The 20,787-nt window shown below is 54.4% G+C and overlaps 9 protein-coding genes across 9 annotated transcripts; 1 reads left to right on the top strand and 8 right to left on the bottom strand.

The window, feature by feature from the left end:
* Positions 1-505: 505 nt before the first annotated feature.
* Positions 506-2,339, bottom strand: PG994_005619 (uncharacterized protein; the record flags this gene model as incomplete). The annotated part of the gene is made up of 3 exons (XM_066857028.1): positions 506-636; positions 733-1,999; positions 2,058-2,339. 3 exons carry the CDS (start codon positions 2,337-2,339, stop codon positions 506-508), a joined length of 1,680 nt encoding a protein of 559 aa, XP_066716297.1.
* A 623-nt stretch (positions 2,340-2,962) lies between these two features.
* PG994_005618 (uncharacterized protein) lies at positions 2,963-3,995 on the bottom strand (the record flags this gene model as incomplete). The annotated part of the gene is made up of 2 exons (XM_066857027.1): positions 2,963-3,813; positions 3,908-3,995. The coding sequence occupies 2 exons, from the start codon at positions 3,993-3,995 to the stop codon at positions 2,963-2,965; spliced, it is 939 nt and encodes a 312-aa protein (XP_066716296.1).
* Positions 3,996-4,604: 609 nt separating this feature from the next.
* PG994_005617 (uncharacterized protein) lies at positions 4,605-5,528 on the bottom strand (the record flags this gene model as incomplete). Its single annotated transcript, XM_066857026.1, has 2 exons — positions 4,605-5,202; positions 5,341-5,528. 2 exons carry the CDS (start codon positions 5,526-5,528, stop codon positions 4,605-4,607), a joined length of 786 nt encoding a protein of 261 aa, XP_066716295.1.
* Positions 5,529-6,318: 790 nt separating this feature from the next.
* On the bottom strand, positions 6,319-8,057 carry PG994_005616 (uncharacterized protein; the record flags this gene model as incomplete). The annotated part of the gene is made up of 3 exons (XM_066857025.1): positions 6,319-7,038; positions 7,094-7,221; positions 7,649-8,057. The coding sequence occupies 3 exons, from the start codon at positions 8,055-8,057 to the stop codon at positions 6,319-6,321; spliced, it is 1,257 nt and encodes a 418-aa protein (XP_066716294.1).
* A 704-nt stretch (positions 8,058-8,761) lies between these two features.
* PG994_005615 (uncharacterized protein) lies at positions 8,762-9,163 on the bottom strand (the record flags this gene model as incomplete). Its single annotated transcript, XM_066857024.1, has 1 exon — positions 8,762-9,163. The coding sequence occupies one exon, from the start codon at positions 9,161-9,163 to the stop codon at positions 8,762-8,764; it is 402 nt and encodes a 133-aa protein (XP_066716293.1).
* Positions 9,164-10,608: 1,445 nt separating this feature from the next.
* On the bottom strand, positions 10,609-12,189 carry PG994_005614 (40S ribosomal protein RACK1; the record flags this gene model as incomplete). Its single annotated transcript, XM_066857023.1, has 6 exons — positions 12,076-12,189; positions 11,908-11,945; positions 11,692-11,818; positions 11,315-11,566; positions 11,250-11,291; positions 10,609-11,034 (listed from the first exon to the last, which is right to left on the bottom strand). Exons 1-6 carry the CDS (start codon positions 12,115-12,117, stop codon positions 10,609-10,611), a joined length of 927 nt encoding a protein of 308 aa, XP_066716292.1. The 5' UTR covers positions 12,118-12,189.
* A 936-nt stretch (positions 12,190-13,125) lies between these two features.
* Positions 13,126-14,175, bottom strand: PG994_005613 (uncharacterized protein; the record flags this gene model as incomplete). Its single annotated transcript, XM_066857022.1, has 2 exons — positions 13,126-13,805; positions 13,863-14,175. The coding sequence occupies 2 exons, from the start codon at positions 14,173-14,175 to the stop codon at positions 13,126-13,128; spliced, it is 993 nt and encodes a 330-aa protein (XP_066716291.1).
* A 748-nt stretch (positions 14,176-14,923) lies between these two features.
* PG994_005612 (uncharacterized protein) lies at positions 14,924-16,342 on the top strand (the record flags this gene model as incomplete). Its single annotated transcript, XM_066857021.1, has 1 exon — positions 14,924-16,342. One exon carries the CDS (start codon positions 14,924-14,926, stop codon positions 16,340-16,342), a length of 1,419 nt encoding a protein of 472 aa, XP_066716290.1.
* A 290-nt stretch (positions 16,343-16,632) lies between these two features.
* PG994_005611 (uncharacterized protein) lies at positions 16,633-19,505 on the bottom strand (the record flags this gene model as incomplete). The annotated part of the gene is given in 3 exon segments (XM_066857020.1): positions 16,633-17,212; positions 17,229-18,250; positions 18,279-19,505. 3 exon segments carry the CDS (start codon positions 19,503-19,505, stop codon positions 16,633-16,635), a joined length of 2,829 nt encoding a protein of 942 aa, XP_066716289.1.
* Positions 19,506-20,787: the final 1,282 nt, after the last annotated feature.

Here is a 20,787-nt window from a genome sequence, read left to right as displayed (position 1 = left end):
GACTTCGGTCGCGTAGGTTCAAATCCTGCGGATGTCGCTAATTTTCAACTTTTTTCCTTTTTTTCCTTTTTTTTTTTTTCCTCTTTACTTTCTTTACTAGAATGTCTTTAGATCAACAAGGTCGTAAATGTTGCATTCATTAGGGATCATGCCCATGGCACATTAATCGGAAGTTGTCTGAATCACCTTTTGACAGTGTGCCCCTCCTTCAGCACCACATTGCTGTACAGCACTAACTGTCAGTGGTCCTCAGCGGGAGAGCGCAGGCCCATAAAACTGCCCTGTAATTCTGAGTTCAGTGACTGCCAGTCCAGAGTCCAGCATTTCCCCGGAAAGAATACAAAAATATAATATCAATTTTACCATGTACTTCTTTACATCGCGCTCGAGTCTATTATGGAATACGTCTGGGAAATAGTCCTTATCTTCAAGTGATAGGAATAAAAAGTTTATTTATTTGCCCAATGGATTACATCTCCCTTGCATGCATCCAAAGCCATGGTCCTCATGACGTGAGTAACTCTTTATTAAGCTCTCCTTCAAGCCATTCAGCAATGGCAAGCAATTTTTCCTCTTGATATCTTCGGCCGATGATCTGCAATGAGACCGGTGCACCATCATAGATCTCCGGGTCATCTGTGGAGTTCGATCGTCAGTCAGTTCTGAGCCATTGCGAAAAGGATCGAGAAATTTGTTGACACCCAAGGTCCGTTCGGGGTCGGGGAGACTTACAATCGCTCTGTATCTTCTTGTCCAACTCACTGACCGGCTGGTAGCTCGCGTCGACCACATCGACACCCTTTTCGACCGTCGTGACCGGCACCACGACGCTCGGCAGGTCCAGCCCGTTGACGAAGCTGCTGTAGCCGATGTAGTCGAACCGCCCCGGCCGCGCGGCGGGGAAGGGCGCGCACGGTGCCACGAAGACGTCGGCCGCGGTGCCGTTCCAGTAGTCCAGGTACGCCTTGCGGCACGCCCGCAAGCCGCGGTTGGTCGCGGCGATGGAAGCGGCGTCGGCCTGCGGCCGCTCCTGCCAGACGTCGAGGATCTGCGGCGCCCACGGCTCGCCCGAGCGCGCGAAGTCTTGGCGCACGTCGGCGCCGCCATCGTAGATCCACGTCTTGCTCACGAGTTCGTTGATGGTCGGGTGGGACGACGCCGGCGGCTGCCAGTCGAACACTTGGTTGCCGGACCGCGCGACGGCGTCCCTAAGCAGGCCCAGGGCGCGCTTGAGCGGCGGGTGCGGCGCCACGGCGCCGTCGTGGTCGAGGAATCCCACGCTGAGCTTCGAAGAGGCGATCAAGTCTTTGGTCTTTACTTCGAGGTCCCCGCGCCACGGTATCTCGGCCACGAGCGGATCGTGGAGCCAAGGCTCGGCGGACAGAATCGCCTTCGTGAGAAGCTTGACGCCGCCCGCAGAGGAGGCTAGCGGGCCGACAACGCTGAGCACCGAGTTCTGCCCGTCCATCGAGTTCGCCATGCCCTCGTACGGCAGCCGGCCTGATGTCGGCCGCAATCCGAAGAGGCCGTTGAACGCAGACGGAATGCGGATCGAACCACCGATATCGGTGCCAAAGCCGCCCGGCGACCCGCCGAGGGCAATTAACGCCCCCTCACCGCCGGAGCTGCCGCCGCACGACAGGTGGCGGTTCTTGGGGTTCCACGTGTATTCGATGATGTTGTTGACCGTCTCACCGCACATGAGGGTGTGCGGCACGGCGGTCTTGCAGTATAGCACCGCCCCGAGCTGGCGCAGCTCGCGCACCATCTCGCTCTCGAACGTCTTGCTGCGCGGGTCCCCCTTCTGGCCCTGGAAAGTGTCTATCCAGCCCACATACCCCATGGTCGTGTCTACGCCCTTGACATGGAATTGGTCCTTCAGACTCACGGGCAGTCCGTGCAGGGGACCTTTGGGCTTGCCATGTTCAGCAAACCAGTCGTCGAGTTCCTTGGCGTCTGCCAGAGCGGCATCGAAGAACGTCTCGTGGAGACAATTAACCTAGCAACGTAGGTAAGCGATATAGTTCTTCCCTGTGACATGTCACTAGCGCACATACCAGTTGGTGGCTCAGTGAGGCGCGGTGACAGAACGCTTCGGCGATTTCGACGGCGCTCCATGCGCCGGATGCCGCCTTCTCGACTATGCCCACGGCATCAGCTTTGGTAATCTCAACTTCCTTTGGCAACAGGAACTGTTCAATATAGGCCCCTGTCACATTGCGCTGCTCGTCTACGGTGGGAATCTTGTCCAGACGCCACTTTACCGGGATGGAGTTGAGGATGGCTCCGCGCTTTGCAGCGGCCAGTTCTTGCCACGCTGTATCACCATTGCTACCCATGTTTTCAGTTTTAGTTCATGTGCCTCCTATACGCTTTCGAATAGTCCAACCTTGGTGAGTTATAAACCCGAACCTTAAGATGGGACGACATTTATAGTCAATGGCACCCGCCTCGAGTGTCTCAGCCGGTGGATAAGCGGGGTACCGCGGTTGGAGTCCAATATTGGAGTTGACATGGCTTATCAGCAGCTCAGATGCGTTATCTTCGGATGACACATCCTGTAGTAGGATATTGATTACCTCGGGACGAATGATGTATTCAGGTGTCGGATCGGTGCATACCGACTCTTAGACGTCAAATTTTGATTGGGTTGTCCTAGGAAGGAAACAAATGCTACATGGACAAGCTTGCTAACACATCTTCTCGCATAGCTGAATCCTTATCTGTAATAACACCCAGAATACCCTTGTCAGAGATCCGACGTTCGGCGTCTGGTTACAGGTTTTCCGGTTGCCCATTATGGGCAAGAAGATGGCTAGTCATTACACTGCATCATCTGCTAACACGTCAACTCAGTTACACCGGGGGGTTGGGGTCGTGGGGGTCTTCCCCCAATGTGTTACACACTTTGCCCGCACGAGTCGCCCTCCGCCTCCTAGTACTGCCTCTCGTACGCCCGTCCTCATTCTAGCTTAGCATACTCATCGCAGACCGCCACCAGCTGCTTGAAAGTATCCGGCTCCATGGCGCTGTGTCCCGCGCCATTGATGATGTAAAGCTTCGACTGCGGGAGCGCCTCGTGCAGCTTCCAGGCCCATTTCGGCGGGCACAAGAGGTCGAGCCGGCCCTGCACGAGACTGGAGGGGATGTGGCGGATCCGGGCGATATTCTCGGGCCGGAGGAACTGGAGCGGCTCGAGGAAGCAGCTGTTGGCGAAGTAGTGCAGCTCCAGGCACGCGTGCGACATGACCCAGTCCTCGTTCTCGAGCAGCGCGAGCGCCTCGGGGCCCGGCTTGGCCGCGCTCATGGACATCTCGCGCTTGTTCCAGGCGCGGGCGGCCGCGAGCCGTGCCCCGCGGTCGTCGCCCGTCGTCGCGAGTCGGTGGAAGGCCCGGTCCGGTTCGGCGCGCTCCTCGGCCGTCGACAGGTAGTCGAGGAAGGCGCCCTGCACGTCCGGGTAGAAGGCGGCGCCCGCCATCTCGGCCCACTCCCCCTCCTGGCGTGAGCCGAGGAAGATGCCGCGCAGCACGAGCGAGCCGACCATGTCCGGGTGGGTTTGGGCGTAGGCGAGGCTGAGCGTCGAGCCCCAGGAGCCGCCGAAGACCATGTGCCACTTGGGAATGCCGAGGTGCTTGCGCAGGGTCTCGATGTCGGCGACGAGGTGTTGGGTGGTGTTCTCGCGGAGCTCGGCACATGGTGTGGATTTCCCGGCGCCTCTCTGATCGAGCAGCACGACTCGGTAGACGGCGGGATTGAAGAAGGCCGTGTTTGCCTTTGACGTGCCGGCACCCGGGCCCCCATGGAGGAAGATCACTATGACGACATTTAGTTCCCCGCTCGTTGAACTGGGGGGAAATGTGGAAGAGGGACATGAACCTTACCTGGCTTGCCATCTCGCGGCCCGTACTGTTCATAGTGCAGGTTGTGGATTTGGTCGACTTGGAGAACCCCTCGTCGAAGGCATCCTCGTGCGCGTATCCGGCATTTGTAGCCATGATGAACAGAAATATGACCTGGAGCTCGAGGTAGGAGGGGATTGTAATCGAGTGTAAGTGCACGAGAGAAAACATGTACTCGCTTTACATGAGTGGTTGTTTAAGTAAGTAGGATGTTGCATCCGGTGAGTCTATCCTACAGCGTGAGTCACATCCACCAATTCCGGGGGTTAGAGGGGCCCGTATTCCCGGCGAGGAGCTTACGCCGAAAACATGACCAATCAGACAAGCGAGACTACAGGCCCCTAAATGCAAGTGGATGTGAGTCACTGATGAATAAAAGCAGTGATGTGGAATTATTGGGCTGATTCCATCTTAGTACGTGATATTAATATATTGGTGACCATATGGAAACCATCTAGATCGATCTTGGCATGTGGATAACTTTGGTAGTTGTCTGCCATCTATGAGCAAATGTTGATCATTTACAACACTATGGTTGCACAAAGCTCGTCGAGGCAGAGGGTTAGCTTGTCACCAGGTCGCAGTGTTATATGCGGTCCACGTTTATTACAGGTCGGCGAGTGAGACCGGAACCCCCTGCCCAGATACAGGAGAAGATACTCCAAGCTGTGTCACACCATCAGCAACACAAATTCCATGCAGTATCTAGTTTCGGTTCGCGAACTTTTCAGGGCCCTTGTACCACTCTCTCGACGAAACTCGCATCCCAACCCGACGATAGTAGTCCGGAAAATCGCTTCTATTGAAGTTGGAGTCCAGATCCACAGCAAGGCCAACCTCCAACGTGCCCCAGGCAGCATGGTTTTCCCTGTATCTGATGTATTGGATCAAATTACAGAGCTCGCGGCAGTAGTCGTTCAAGTCACGTCCTTTGGTGAACTGGTTATTGTCGTGTAATGGCCGGATGCCGTATCGCAAGGAAGGGCCGAGCAAGCGAATATTTATGAAGCCGTGGGTGTCGCGTGGAAGGTGAGAGGCCAAGGCTCGCAACTCCTTGCGGTTATATCCCACAGGTGAGGCATTCAGTGGCGACCAGTGCCTGGCATAAGAAGTCATCTGGCGTAATAGAGCATTCTTCGGGTGCTTCGGGGCCGGATCGAAGTCTCTGCTGAAAACGGAGGTAGCGACTAGCTTGAGCGTTCTCAATCCGGTCATGCGGCTCAAGGCTGTTTTAGCATTTCTCCATTCCACGATTGCCTGCTCTGGTATGTTCTGCTGTTGAGGGGACTTGTTTTTGAACCATCTCCATGGGAAAATACCCAAGTCGTATGGTCAAGTATGGCCGACAATGGACAAGGCGAGGTTCTGAATGCTGGAGCTGCAGGGGAGCTCGCCTAGACTTTCCAGGGGGTCGAAGGCATACATCGAACCAGCAACATACAAGAGATCAAGATCCCAGTTGATGAACAAGTCCTGGTTGTGAACTAGCTTGGATACCGGCTTGGTGTCCTTGTTGATCTTTCTGACCACTGCGCTGGACTCTTTGTTTGCCAGTAATAGTCCGTACTCGCACCGCCTGCTTTGGACATCAAGTACGCCCGGCCAAAAGAGCGTGGACTGCCTGGCCATGCTATCATTGCTGGGATACCACAGTATGACATGAGTATGGGGCTGGATACTAGCAAACAGCTAGATGCGCTTCCGCACGTCGGTAGGGAGACAAGAGAAGTTTATGAACGCTGCCAGCGACATCTCGACAAAACGGATGGCCATGGAGGGGAAAAAGCGACTGAGAATTGGTAGATATCTAGGACGAATAGCAAATAGGAAGTTTAGGAACGCTGGTAGCGACATCTCGACAGAACGGGTGGCCATGAAGGGGAAAGATCGAGTGTGAGTATAGGAAAATATCCAAAACAAGTAACAAGCAAGAGAAGTGGTGTATTTGCTCCTTTTCGTTGCAGGGTTGCCTGCCTTGGGGGAGAATCACCTGGAACCTGTTTAGAGCGGAAGCTTCCTCATTTGAGAAGCCTTTTCTTTTATCTTTCTGGATTGCATCTACCCCGGTTTACCTCCAAGGAGTTGCTGCGTGAATAATGATAGGGGTAATGTCCCGAATTTTGTGGCATCGCCACAAATCAATATTTGGGCACCTTACTGTATCAGAGTAATTAACACATTAGGCTAATGTTTATCTGGGACATTGAAGCGGGCTACGTTATACGGGTACAAAATTGCTTGGGTATAAAGACACACAAGTTTTCCAGTAGATGTATGTTATAGTTTAAGTGCATCAGGTCAAACATTTCATACTCTAATTAAAATTCTGAATCCTTTTGATACTAAGCCCTTCCCTATTATACCGCGATCATGATCCTAGATACATACCATAAAGATGTTATGGGACGCGGTGGGTGACTCAAGTGCCCTTTTTTGTGACGGTATCAGCTAATGCTTGCACAAGGCACACGGTAACCTTAAGCCCGATCTGCACTTCATCTTCAGTTTTCAAAGGCGGGACATGAAAGAAGACCGTATTTCGCTTCTTGCCCCTCTTACCCATCTCAAGTAGGCTCAAGTAGTAGATGAATCCGCAGTCGTATGTCCCAACGTCATCGCTCAGGCGGACGTCAACTTCCTTCTGCTCTTCTTTTTTCTTAGTGTCCTTTGCGCCCTTGCCTTTCTTTCCACCCCCTTGAGCCTTACCCGCCGCTGAGGCAGGAGAAGAAGAAGAAGAGCATGGCAGTCTCAACCTGGCTTGGGCCACCGAGTCCTTCCACGAGTCAACGACCTCCTCCAAGGGAAGATCGATAGCCAGAGACGCAGCTGACCTTCCAAACAGAGCCTTGTTCTCCGCTCGAGTAAATACACGCCTCGCGATGTCCGGGATCTCATGATAGCCCTCCTTCGGCGCGCTGCGCTCGACAGCGAAGTAGTCCCTCTCCACTGCCAGGCCCATGTGGACAACTATATCGGGGTCGTGCTCTACAATAAGCCTGGGCACTACATCTGCGATCTTATGGTATGCTGCAGGAATCGGCTCAGGGTGGGCGATGATGGTGACGTTGCCTGATGAAAGAGTCTGCGGGAGGCGGCAGACAATCTCATAGGATGGGTTCTTCGCAATGTCCAGGAATGGCTGAGGGTATGTTAGTTACGCCGGTAGACGAAGCAGCTTATCAAGGGGTACTGACTCCGAACCCAGTCACAAGGACCTTTGTGGTGTTCTCCCCTGTAGCCATAGTAGGGGACTTGAGACGGTTCTCGGTTATCGTGGTGGTAATGAGTTTCGCTTGGCCGTTCGTATTGCGCTGTTTCAGCTCTTCATATAACCATTACAGGTACTCGCAAACTTACTGCCCCGGGTTATGCAGGAACTTGGGCTTTGGGGCGATTGCTGAAGGAAGCAACCAAGCCGCTATTTTGGCCAAGGATGAGTCAGACCGGTATTTTTGACTGCGCCGTACTTTCTCTGGATATTCGTACGAACCAGTCAATCCTGTGACTATCTTCATACATGCAATCAAGTCGACTTAAAGAAACAATATGGGACAAACCGATTCTGTTATGTGCCGCCACTATGGGTTACTGGGGCTCCGGTAGAAGGAAGAAGCTCCTGGTATTTACCAGTGAGGCATCTCTGCATCTCTAATCTACTTCTACCAAGCACCTCATCACCGCAATCGCGAAACAGAGCATGCACGGGAGATCCACCAAGACCGATCTGAAGGCATGCAGATACAGCCAACCCAGCATATCCGGCGTGGTCTTCTTGTCCTCCATTTTGGACGTTGTCGTCATGGCTATGATAGCCTGAGCTTTGCTGTTCAACCTAGCCGTGAAGGCGAAGTGCAACAGCGCCAGTAGGGTGCCTCCATCGTACCACCATGCGGCGGACGACGAGGCCTGAGGGCTGAGCTGGGTGAGGTACCGGTTCGCGAGTCCGGTGGCGATGAGCACTGGGTAGAAGGCCGACAAGATGTACGACTTGCGCGTCGTGAAGATGTCAAGATACGGCGGCAAGACAGCGTTGGTGTGTTTGGCGAGGCGCGGGTGGAGGAAGATCCAGAGGAAGAGCAGTTTGTCCATGGAGAATCGGAGAACACACGTGCTCAGCACCAGGGGCGCGATGCGCAAGAGAGCGATCGAGGTACTCATCCTTGGAACCGAGAGGATCTGTGACGGCTTCGCTGGGGAGATCTCAACAGTGCCAATTTATGATGATGTGCTGTGGGAAATGGCGACAAAATAGTTTCCAGAGGAGCGAGGTGATTCGTCGACGCTGGCCACTCTCTACCGAAATCCGCTGTGCCGGGTTACCCCCCTTTTGGATAGGGTTGTAGTTGCATTGAATTTTCAACCGCTTGAAAACATCGCTTCAATAGGACACAACGACAAGACATGGATCGACCCGAACTTTAGGCTTAAATCCATGGACTGCCGATGCATGAGGAAGCCCAACTCCACTGGCCAGTGCTTTTCTTTATTGCTGCCTGATTGTTACTGAGTAGGTCTTGTACTGGGCTGCTAACGCTTATTACTGTCCCAGTTGACCAGCCAACCCAGCTATGACTCCAGCTACACGCCTCTCAATGGAAGACTGTCTTCCATCGGACTTTTATATTAATTTACTTCGTTAACTTTGCACACCAATGGAGAAAGTAGGTCGTAGAGTAGACTGCTGGGCGCATCGGGGCAGTCCGCGAATAGGAAGAATACATGCTGAATGAGACATGCATGCCCAGCAGCATCCACCCACACCCCGTCACCGATGCTTACGATACGAGGCATAATAATTTCCCTCCACCAGCCATCTCACTCGCACATCCAGCCAGCCATCCAACCAGAGCCTGAGCCCTGATTCAAGCCCGCGCCCGCCCATCGAACCTCCTCCCAAACAAATCGTTCCCACCCGCCACCAGCGGCTTCATAGACGCCGCGGACGGCGGCGCCGTCCCCGCCGTCGTCGTTGTCACGGGCGGCAAATCATCATAACAGAACGCGGCGAGGCGGCAGTGGCAGCTGCTGTAGCACGTCTGGCAGTGCGGGGAGGGGTCCAGCCCGCCGAGCTGGAGGTAGCCGCACGCGCTGCTCTCGCGCCGGCAGTAGAGGCAGTCCTGGCAGTCGGCGGCCGCGAGCGGCGCGTCGCAGCCCTCGCTGCAGCCGAGGCCGCAGCTCTTGCAGTCCGGGTCGCAGGTCGGGAACTGCGCCGCCGCGGTGGCGGCGAGGACGAAGAGGGCCGCGAGGGCCTGGGTGGCGCGCATCTCTCTCTCTCGTGTGTGTGTGTGTTTATTTGGCTTGGTGAGGAGGAGGAGGAGGAGGAGGAGGAGGAGGAGGGGGAATGGCTGGGCTACCGGTGGCGTCGTAGTAAGCAGTTTGCGTGCGCTTTCTCTCGCTCTGAGAGTGTTCTTTGTTGCTTCGACAGCGGAGGTTTACGGATTTGGTAGCGACAGTGAGGTAAGTAGGTAAAGATATCCGAAAGGCTTGGTGAGATCCAGCATAAGAAGAAGAAAGAGAGACGGTTCCTTAAATAGACCTCTCGGAATGACGGGGGAGGGCAAGGTACGCATCGGGCCAATATACCCGGTCGTCGAACGGTATGGCGGATGAATTCAGCTTGACCCTACCCTAGTTGATCGGCAACATCGAGTCGGCATTAGCCCTGCAGCAGCCAGCCAGCTACAATTAATCCGCAACAAGCCACTGTGATGGTAGACTGCGACGGCGGCGGCCTTGCGGAATGCAAAAGTCATCTTTCATCAATTCAGTTTGGGCAAGCAGCCCCCACCATCATCACACCCAGGCAAGCTTGAACTCAAAACCTCGTAATCTGTACGCGGCCAGCTGGCAAGCAAGTTAGTCAGAACGAAGCACGCGGCGATAGTATTGTTCAGTCGGTCGTATAACCTACAAATAAAATCGAATGATATCTACAAACGCTACAGGCGACACCGACTGTTGTTAGCAGCCACATGGATGAACCGTCCATGAGCTGAATAAGACCCATGGTGACGACGTCAATACCCCTGGACTGGGAGTGTAGGTATAACACGAACACAGTCAGATACTGGCAGCTCATCGCCGAGAGAACAGAAGACACGCAAATAAACAACAGATTAGATTCTCGCCTCTTGGAACCATTGGAGTTGATTGTTCATATTACGGAGCATCATCGTCCATGATTGTGCGAGGGAAAGTAGAGCCCACCAACAACCAACATGGACCGCAATAAGAGGTCATAAAACAGCATATCTGGTTGCGGCGCTGACTCCTTACTTCTTAACAGCAGCTGAAACATGACAGGCGATGAAGCTGCATAAACAGACCAAACGAGTTAACATCACATCTAGGGTGACCTCCTTGTTGTCTGGGGACAGCTTCATGCAAATCCCTACATTCACACACGTACAAGCAAACAACACGATAAGATTTGCGATTTTTTTTGTTCTTCTTGGGGCGAAGCTGAAGCTCGATGAGTCTCTCCTGATGCAATGATCACGTAATTCATGACAGTAGCAAGCAAATAACAACACAGCTTCGTCTGCTTAACAGCGTATCTTTTCCCCGATCGTCTGTCGCATTGCATATGTGAAAGTTGCCATTTTCCCAGTAACGAAGACCAAATGACAAGCCCATCCCTGACGCCCAGTCAATGACCATGACAAAACGCATCTCTCCCCATAACCCGTCGAATCAAACCAGGACATTACTATGCCCGGGACATGACACCCCAGGCGCGGATGATGTTGTCGGTGTAACCAGCGAACAGAGTCTGGCCATCAGCGGACCAGGCCAGCGACACACACTCGGGCTCACGGCTCTTCTTGCCGACCGAGGGGAACTCGGGCTTGAGCTCGTCAACCTTGCTCTTCTTCTCGAGGTCGAAGATGATGATGCTGCTGGCGGTGGCAGCGCAGAGCCAGTAGCGGTTGGGCGAGAAGACGAGGGCGTGGATCTCGTCACCGGCGTTGAGCGAGTACAGGTGCTTGGACTCGTTAAGATCCCACAGCATAGTGGTACCGTCCTTGCCACCGGAGGCACACAGGGAACCATCGGGGGAGATGGTGACGGTGTTGATGTAGCCGGTGTGGCCGATGTGGTCGGTCTGCAGCTTGCAGGTGGAGAGTTCCCAGACCTTGAAGTCAAGTTAGCGAGGCTGCTCGAGGCTACTTTCGGTCTCGAAACTTAATAAAATGTGAAAGTGGTGTGTTTGATCAGGGCAATGGTGAAAGATTGTCTCATGGCAAGCCGAAGCAAGCTCTGAAGTAGCAAATACATTTTGCAAAACATCATGTCAAAAAGGCAGAGGGGATGGCCTGGGTGGCACAGTCGGGGGGAGCGCAAACGTACCTTGACAAGCTTGTCCCAGCTGGAGGAGACGATAACCGGGTTCTGGGGGTTGGAGAGAAGCGGACGCAAGAAACCCACTCGGTGTGGCCCTTGTCGGTGATGGTGTACTTGCAGTCACCCAGGGTGTTCCACAGCTTGATGGTGCGGTCGCGCGAACCAGAGACGATCTGGCGGTTGTCGGCCGAGAAAGAGACGGAGAGAACGTCGTTGGTGTGGCCAACAAATCGGCGGGTGGTGGTGCCGGTAGCGAGCTCCCAAAGACGGAGGGTCTTGTCCCAAGAGGCAGACAGAGCGTAAGCACCATCGGAAGAGATAACCTGTAAACCGCAAAGAATGTCCCGTCAGCTCCATGTTCCCAGCCAAAGCCCCAATGCTGCAAAGCCCTTCCAATGGCACACCTGAGTGTCACCCATTGACGGCGGAGAGTAGAATTTTAACGTACACAGTCGGAGACGATGTGGGAGTGACCGTGGAGAGATCGCTTGGGGTAACCGTACTGCGACTCGTCACGGGTGAGGTTCCAGATGATCAGAGTCTTGTCGCGCGAGGCAGACAGGAGCATGTTGGGGCTGTTCAGAACGAGTGCCAGTTAGCTTCAATATGTTCTTTCCTCGGCGTACTGGGCAATTTGTTTTTTTTTCGGGGAGGGTGTTCGTACTTCTCCATGGAGGTAGCCAAGCTGGTGACCCAGCCATTCTGTACAACCAAATGGTTAGTATGATGGTTCGGCAACGCTGCCTGCGATGCGTCCAGTCGAGTCCATGGCGCAGGAGCCGAGCAAGCTGCCGCATCGCATCGTGGGATTTTGTGGCATCGTCAAACTTACGTGGCCCTCGAGGGTACCCTTGAGAATCAGCTGCTCAGCCATGGTCACTTCTGCTGCAAGTCTGGTCGAGAATTGGGGACCTGAGATTGGGAGGGGGGTGAGAGAGAAGAAGGGTAAAGGTGAAGTGAGTAAATGGACTTCTTTTTCTTCGCTGGGCTTGAGCCGAACTTGTTCCTTTGCTCGATATCCTCTGCAGGTTGGCTTTGCTATTGCAGCGCTGCCAAAAAAACGGGAAAATTTGTGTGGGATGCACAATGATTCGGTTAGGGTCAAGGAAATCCACTTAGCGGCCGGAACCGTGCAGGGGTGTTTTTGCTATCGGTTATCAGCCTCGCGGGGCTGCAGCCAATCAGAGCAATGGGGGTTGACACCTAGGAGATGGGGGAGCTCTAAAACGTTAGCAGGCCAACAGCCTATTGATTACCCACTAAGCAGAGACAGCATGTTTCAATCTCCATCCCAATTAGAAGCTACTCGCTCATCCACTTATTCGCATCATATCCTACACCATCAGATTGTCTACCTTACCTAGGGTTGGGATATCGCAAGCATTCAATTGAATTGATTATCATACATAAATAATTTTCTTCCAATTCCGCACTATTTTGTTCCTAATTTGTATCACATACCATCTTAATCCTCTTTGACCTTACATGCACTAGGGGGATCAATTGCAAGATTTTTCCAAGTTCATCGATTCAGTCTTGTCACCCGCTTGCATTTGCAGCTGTATGTCAACCTTCGATACAGCTCCTCTGTATCGCCGAAATACAACGCGCTGTCCAGCTATGATGCTAGTTATATACAGTGCTGGTGAGGGGGTATCTCGAAGGGAAAAATCATGCTGTATCCTGTACTCCAATGCCATGCTGCGCCAAACGATGCGATGCCTGTACCAATGATACACCCAAGCGCCAGCCAGCCAGATCGTCCAAATTCTTTGCCCCAACGCAAAAGGGTCCTCCTCGCAGCCCCCTAGCTCTTCGGTATTCGCGCGATTCACGAAGTTAGATCTTCTTCGCCCGAGACTCCTATGCATCACACACAACATTAGCCCCTGCTTGTCAAGGTGTCAAGCGGACCTCTGCTGCTCACTTTCGGCACCTCTCTGCGCATGAAGGATGCATTGTAGTCCACCACGATGCTGTGGTCCGCGACTTCTTGCGTTCCTGTCCCTGTACCGCTCCCTGGAAGAACGGCTTTCATAAGTGCCTCCCAATTCTCATGACGTTCTCTGCTGAACTTGTGTCGCCTGGCCTTTTCTGCTATGTCCTTGTGGATGCTTTGTTTGGAGGCTCGTTCCATGACCCGCAATGCCTCCTCGCTCTTGCGTGCTTCTATTGCTGCCTGTGTCCGCTTCTTCTCTGGGTCGGGTACCGTAGGCTCGGCCTCTGTGTAGCGGTAGGTGTGCTTTGGGGGAAAACTGGGCAACGTTTGGGGAATCCAGCGCTTCTCCTGCCTTTCTTCGTCGCCATTGAGCTCGGGGCCTAGAAACTCTGTCGACCGGATCTTGAAGTAATCGGTCTCTTTTGAAGTAGGTGTAGGATCGTAGAACTGAGCATTCAGTCTGTCCTTCTTCTTTTTAAGAACTGGGTTCACCAGATGCGGTTGCAAATAGGACATCCCAAGGTTGTGTCCCCGTAAAACTTTCTCGAAATCTGCCGGCGTTGGGTCATGCCTTCGCGAGGCTTCGGCATACAATTTGAGATCCCCGATGAAGCTCGTGAGGTCTAGTGCAAATAGTGTTAGTACTGCTGGGGCTGTATCAGTTCCCTGGTAAGACGTACAAGTCTCGGCGCTATTCGCGAAACTCTCCAAGGCCTCGGGGGTGGCCGCGTCGAAACCTACGTGCTCCAACGCAAGTGCTATCGATCTTCGTAGTCCATCGCGTCCCATACTGTCGGCATGTGGTCGCTCGTTTAATCCATACTGCAGCGCAAAGCTCGACATGTCCGAATAGCCGGCTGAAGGCCTCGGAGGGGGTGTGGGCGTGGGCGGCTTGACAATTGTCGTACGCTGTCGCTTGCTTAAGGGTTCATCGAGACTGCTGTCCGAGTCGATTGAGGAACGGCGCTTTTCCGGGCGCGTTGGAGAAGACATGTTGGCTGTCGTTGCCACGAAAATATTATCCCGTAGGTTCTGATGTAAGCGTGGGTGCGTGGACGACACGAGGGTGATTCCAGGGCGCTGGTCGCAAAGTCGGTTGTCAGATTTCTGAATAACAAGCTTCGACTGAGACACGATGGATGCGATGAGCAAGCGATGGGTACCTATCGGGATCCGCTAAGTTCGATAAGGAGCAGGGGCCCACTCGAGATTGACTTGGCCGATCTTACTGGCCGATGCTGGACTTCCAAGGTTGTTGGGTCCTATCAGTCAATATGATTTGGTTGATTGCATGTAGTAAGTTCGTGAAGAACGCACGCAGATAATGTTTCCTGGAATTGATCACTGAGCGCTTCACAATTAAATAGAACCCGATTGTTGATTGTTCTCATTATCCAAAATGTGCTGGCAGCTCGGCTGTGGTGGGATTTCTTGTCAGTTTGGCGTCTGGGGGGAAAGTCGGTTCTAGCTTCCCTTGGTGGCTGACTTAGGTACTCTGACTATCAATAGAACCTCCCTTGTCAGCTGCATAACATTTCTGTACATTCTTTTCCCAGTTCAATAAACAACACTCAGATTGATAAATTTCCTTGCCCTATCTAGACTCACTTTCTTTGAACATTTCTATCACGCTGTTGACTCCAACTCGTGCTACTTTCGTTAAGGCCAGATCTTTATATCGGTGGAGGCACCACACCCCTTTGTTTCACCCCGGCCAGTGATATCAAGACTGCCCGCGACCATGAGCTCTCACAATGGCGCAGCAATCGCTTCCGAGCCTGTGACGAAGCTGAAAATCACAGAGCCGCTCACTAGCTTCCCCAAGGAGCTCCTCCAACACGCGGCCTCCCTAGTCCAGTTGGACCTCTCCGGCACGGGGCTGTCCTCGCTCCCCGCCGAGTTCTCCCAGTTCACCGCGCTGAAGGTGCTCTTCCTCTCCGCCTGTAACTTCGCCGTCTTCCCCGCCGTGCTCGCGCAATGCCCGGCCCTTGAGATGGTAGCGTTCCGGGGCAACGGCATGCGCAGCGTGCCCGAGGACGCGTTTCCGCCGCGCCTGCGCTGGCTGATCCTGACGGGGAACGAGATCGAGGCCCTCCCGCGCAGCATCGGCAAGTGCGCGCGCCTGCAGAAGTGCATGCTGTCCGGCAATCGGCTCACCGGTCTCCCGGAGGAGATGAAGAACTGCAGGAAACTGGGCTTGCTGCGGCTGAGCGCGAATCGGATCCGGGAGCTGCCCGGCTGGCTGTACGAGATGCCTGAGCTGGCCTTTCTGTCCATTGCTGGGAACCCATGCACTGGCGCCGAGTTGGCAGACTCCGAAATGCCCCAGGTTGTGGAAAAGGGCGACAAGGAGGAAGAGGAGGGGCTTCTTAAGATACCTTGGTTTTCGCTGAGCATGCATTCTCTGCTGGGCGAAGGTGCGTCGGGCATCATCTCCAAGGGCACCTTCACACTTCCGAACGGTACGGCCCAGGACGCCGCGGTCAAGATCTTCAAGGGCTCCGTGACCAGCGATGGCACACCCCTGGACGAGATGCGCGCCTGCATGCGGGCGGCCTGCCATCCCAACTTAATTGACACCCAGGGGAGGATCATCGACCACCCGGACGGCCCCGACAAGAAGGGTCTCGTGATGGAGCTGATCCCGTCCACCTACCGAACCCTGGGTCTGCCCCCCTCTCTGGACAGCTGCACGCGCGACTGCTTCGCGCCGGGGGCCTCGCTCACCATGGCCCAGGGCGTCGGCATCCTCCACGGCATCGCGTCGGCCGCCCGCCACCTGCACGCCAAGGGCGTCGCGCACGGCGACCTGTACGCCCACAACATCCTGTACGACGACGCCGGGCACGCGATCCTCGGCGACCTCGGCGCCGCGTCCATCTACACGGCCGCGGCGGCCGAGCGCCGGGCCCACGAGCGCCTCGAGGTCCTCGCCCTGGCGCACCTGGTCGAGGACGTCTGGACGTTGGTGAGGCCGAGTCTGTCATTTTCTGCGGCCGAACTCGACGCTGCGGTGCTTCTGGAGCGGGTACATAACCGTTGCGCGGTAAAGGAAGTCTCGAACCGACCTGTCCTTGATGATATCGTTCTTGAGTTGGGCAAGATCCGCGAACTGCTGGAGGGACGGGATAGTGCGAGATTTGGGGAGCTGCGAAATTAATATACTTAGAATAGGTTGCTAAATGGGTTGGGTACTGGATTAGAACGATTATAAGGGGCACGGATTAGACATCGGCATAGATAGACAGAGATCACGGACAGGTTTCGGATTAGATCGGCGCACGTAGAGCAAGGCCATGCCATCACACAGCCGTGCAGCACACTAGAACAGGTAGAAAGACCATTCGGAATAAACAGCAGACAAGCACGAGAATAGATTGTTCTGCTACCTACAACTCCATGACGAACCAACTGATTTCTCTTATCCAACCGGGAGAGGCCTTTGACTCCCTAAACATGACCCGAATCGCGAACCGAGACTCGTTCCTTCCCCCGTCTAATGTTCTTTTTCTCGGTCCGCGAAGCCGAAACCCCAAGAGCCTTCCGAACCGATTCCCGCTCCTTGATCCGCTGATAGTACGCCTCCAACTTTGTGAAATCCTCAAACGGATCGGCACCACCATCTCTGGCACCTGCCTGTTTGATCTCATGGAGGACCGGCCAGAACGCAAAGTCGGCGAGGGTTATGCAGGGCGCCGCAATGAACTCCAACTCCGCCGCGTACGTCTCCCAAACTTCCAAGTGCTTATGGAAAGCCGCAGCCTTGCTGCCGCTACCAACACAGCGTATTTTGGGAAGCAAGTTCAAGGCTTGTTGGAACCTCGTAAAGACTACGGGTCCGGGGTTGTCGGAACCGCGGCGCTGGGTCATGTATACCATGACGGCCAAATCACCCTGGATCGTCGACTTTGCCTCGTCGTTGTCGACCAGTCTGATTTCCTGGTCTTCCCTCTCTTCTCCTTCGTCATTTCCGCCTTTCTCTTTTGTCGCCCCGGCAGCAGCATCCTTCACGGCGGAGACCGGGGCTAAGCTACCCCTTTGCATACCCGATGCCGTACTCAGCCAGCATAATCTGGACGCGCATGTTCGCGACCGCGTCGCTAGACGTGAACAACCTGGGCGACGTGGAAATGTTCAGAACGTCGAACCCAGCGCCGTAGTGCGCCTCCCAGTCAAAGTCCGACGCCTGGTTCTCGCGCCCAAACGCCTGCAGCATCCGGACGGCCTCGGGGGTCGCCCCGTTGGTGACGTGCTGCGCCTGCTCGCGGGCCTTGCCCGTGGCGCCCTGGCCCCAGATATGCTCGCTCTCGCGGTCCAGGAAGGTCCCTATCCTCCGGAACGTCAGCGAGATGCGCGCGCCGCCGAACGCGATCTCGGCAGGCGTCTTCTCCCGGTCCAGCCGCTTGTCCTGCCGGATGGCGTGCAGCCAGCGCGCGTTGGTCTGCAGGCCCATCTGGCACATTGAGTTGTGCGGCAGCTGCGCGCGCTGCGCTGTCCGCTTTGTGCCGCTGCCGCCGCTGTTCGCAGCCGATGGCTCGGCAGGTACCCTCGATTCCTCCGTTGACATCGTCGTGTCTTTGGCCCCCTTGGGCGGACGCTTGGTCCGAAAGATCATCGTTCGCTCGGCGCCCAGGCTGACGTTGACGATGTAGCTACCCTTCGCAATGTCCAACGTTTTGTCGCTATGTTCGGATATGTAGTCGTTTCCGCCGCGGTAGAGCTGTATCAGGGCATGATTAAGCGGATGTCCGACTTTTTGCTGCACGACGTCCTTGATCTGCTTCACCGTCGAGGTCCATGGAAGCAAGGGTGGCGACTCGTCGGCTGGGTGGCGGTAGATCGGGATATCGCCCTCCTTGCCGACTTCGCCTTGGACAGCGACTAACCTGGGCACCTCGCCTCCTTGGTGCGACATCCGTAGCCATTGAATTTCATCTCTCAGCTTGTCGAAGATGCCCGCAACTAAGTCGTCGGGGAGGACGTTATAGTGGATTCGAGTGTCGCCTTCGCCATAAGGATCGCTCACACTGGATTCAGTGTTAGGTTGCGGTGGTTCCCCCGGCAGCCTCTTCGGCAGTCGGGCTTCCCTGGTTCACCGAGTCCTTCGTAGCGTGCGGTGAGCTGTTAATGCCTGTGTCTGCAGGTGAGGGTTTAGACTCCTCCTCTACCCTTCCCGTATTGTCCTTTGCTCTTGTTGCCACCTTTTGCGAGCTTTCCGGGTCCTTTCCTTGGGCTTTACCCGACTTGACCCCGTTCGTACTCTTCGTGCTTCCCATAGTAAACGACGACATGGCATCCTCGAGAGTTATCTCGCTGCTCCGACTTCGGGTGGCTTGGGGCCGGACCCTACCCCGCTTCTGGGACGTCGTACGTCGTGGCTCATCTACACCGACTGCCTGCAGCTTGTTCTCAGCTTTGGCGTCCGGAGACAATCGAGCGGTGGCTGAAAATGATCCCCCGGAAGGATGTGGATGATTTGGGCCATCTTCGGCTGGAAGCACGTCGTCAATGGACGCGTTTGCGAACGATGAGAGCGCTGCCGCCGGGGCCGGTGCAGGGGTTCGGGGAACCCTTGGCGCCTCTTTCGACTCCTTTTTGGCTGCCGCCTCTTTCGGTTTCAACTTTTCGATTACTTCCTTGGCGGAGATGACTTCGCAGCCAGTTGTTTTCACGATCTGTTTGAGCGCGTTGTTATGCCGCATGCTGTTCCGACGGCCGCAGCAGTCTTCGACAATAGTGATATCCAGGCCATGACCAGCAGCGTCCATGGCGGAGGCCTGAATGCCAATGTTCGTCATGGATCCGCATATGAAGATCTCGGTGACGAACTTCATCCTCAGCCGCTGAAGCAGTTCCTCGGACCTGAAGGCAGAATAATGCGACTTAGCAAAAGACATGTCCTTCTTGTCTGCTATCTCCTTCAAGGCATCAGGAAGTTCGGCGCCGGCCGTACCTTTGCGGACACAAGCCGGGCGATCCTGCCCCCCTGCCGTGAGGAAAGCTTCGGGGCAGTCTGAGGAAGGCTGGTCGTGCGGGCGGCGTCCTCTGGCCACCGCCCGCCGCCCTCCGACCATGGGGGCATCCGACGTCAAGATGGACTCATCTTCCGGGTCCCGGCTGTCTTCATACACACTCCGGACCCAGATGACATCGCCGTAGGGCCTGAAGGCCTTTACCAGGTCCGATATGCTTTCCACCAGGCCATTGGGCAGCATCACGGGCAAGGCCCCATCGGATGCCAAAAAGTCATTTTGAGCATCGACAATGACCAAAGCCTTCCTCGTGTTCAGCTTCGGAAAAAGAGCCGGGTCAAGTGTCAACATGGCTTTGCTCTTGACCCGATAGGCAGATAAGAAAAGATTTCGTATAAGGATTCAGCTTCGTGGTGAGACAGGGTCCTATGCAGATTTTATAGAGTTCTAATGGCGGCAAAGGTACTCGGCGATCCCAGGGGAGAGTCTTGAGGCATAGCATTGAAGGCACTCTCTCGCTCTCTCTCTATGTTTGATAAGTCATCAGCAACAGCCAAGCGTGTGCATTTTGACAGACATCTAAATACTTTCTACCTAGCCTCTAGGCATGAACACGTTCATGCCCCAGCGCTACAGGATAGGAGCATGTGGAATATTCCGAAGCCTTCAATTACTAATAAGTTAAGGCTTAAAAGGCTAGGAAGGGTCGCATTTCCACTGAATAGCGCGGTGAAGCGGGGCTAAGTAATTAGCACTATTAGCCCTGTAGCAAACGGATTGGATGAATTAGGGCAGCAGCGAAGTTTAAAAATTGGAAGGCTGGCAGGCGATCAACTGATCAGTGCTGATCAAGAGGGATATCAAAGAGACGGGCCGGAAAACAAAGAAGAGAAAACGAAAGAGGAGGAAAAAGAGAAAGTTCGATAGGTCACCCCGACTTACCATCCTTTCTTGCCCACGCATCGTCGCTAGACTGGGATTTGGTTCCTTCGTCGGGTCCGATGATACAGTGCGTGTCGATACCACCGGTCCACAGGCTGCATGTCTACTGCGCACTTACTTGTACATAGTTGTGTCACTGCTGGTTTCCTGCAGCATCATAGATCTGAAACTGTCGCCTCGGTTTGTAATGTGTGCTACTTCTTGATTGCTAGTTTGATTCGTGTTTGCTGCTGATAACGCCTCCATCGGGCAGAGAATATTACCACTACTACTACTTGAAATTGTGAGACCTGAGGTCGGTCCCTTTTTGCTTTTCCTTGCCGGGAATCGCTTGCTGCCGTGGGGGGGCTCGTTGCTCGGAGGATCCACCGAAGACCTGCGTACAAGTAATGTAGTATTATACTTGTACTACTGGCTGATTGTCCAACATAGGGTTGTGTCACCATGTCACCTACTTAGTCGCGTGCAGCCTTGGAGACCGCAGTTCCTCCGAAGAAGGGGACGGATATATTGTAAGCGGCACCTACGAGATCGAAACATTGAACTATCAATATAGCTCTGGGCAGTCACAAGCTCTGGTGTTGTGAGTTTTCAGCGTTCTGGTTATGATATGATTCCCAGACCGCCAAATGGAAAGTAAGTTCTTTAGCGGCTTTCCTTCAACTTTATTCCACAAGTGTAGTGGCCAGAC

The sequence above is a fragment of the Apiospora phragmitis genome (assembly GCF_038363925.1).
Source record: "Apiospora phragmitis strain CBS 135458 chromosome Unknown utg000006l:1.0-5683423.0:1.0-5690449.0, whole genome shotgun sequence".
Lineage (NCBI taxonomy): Eukaryota > Fungi > Ascomycota > Sordariomycetes > Amphisphaeriales > Apiosporaceae > Apiospora > Apiospora phragmitis.
This window is presented reverse-complemented; position numbering and strand designations above follow the sequence as displayed.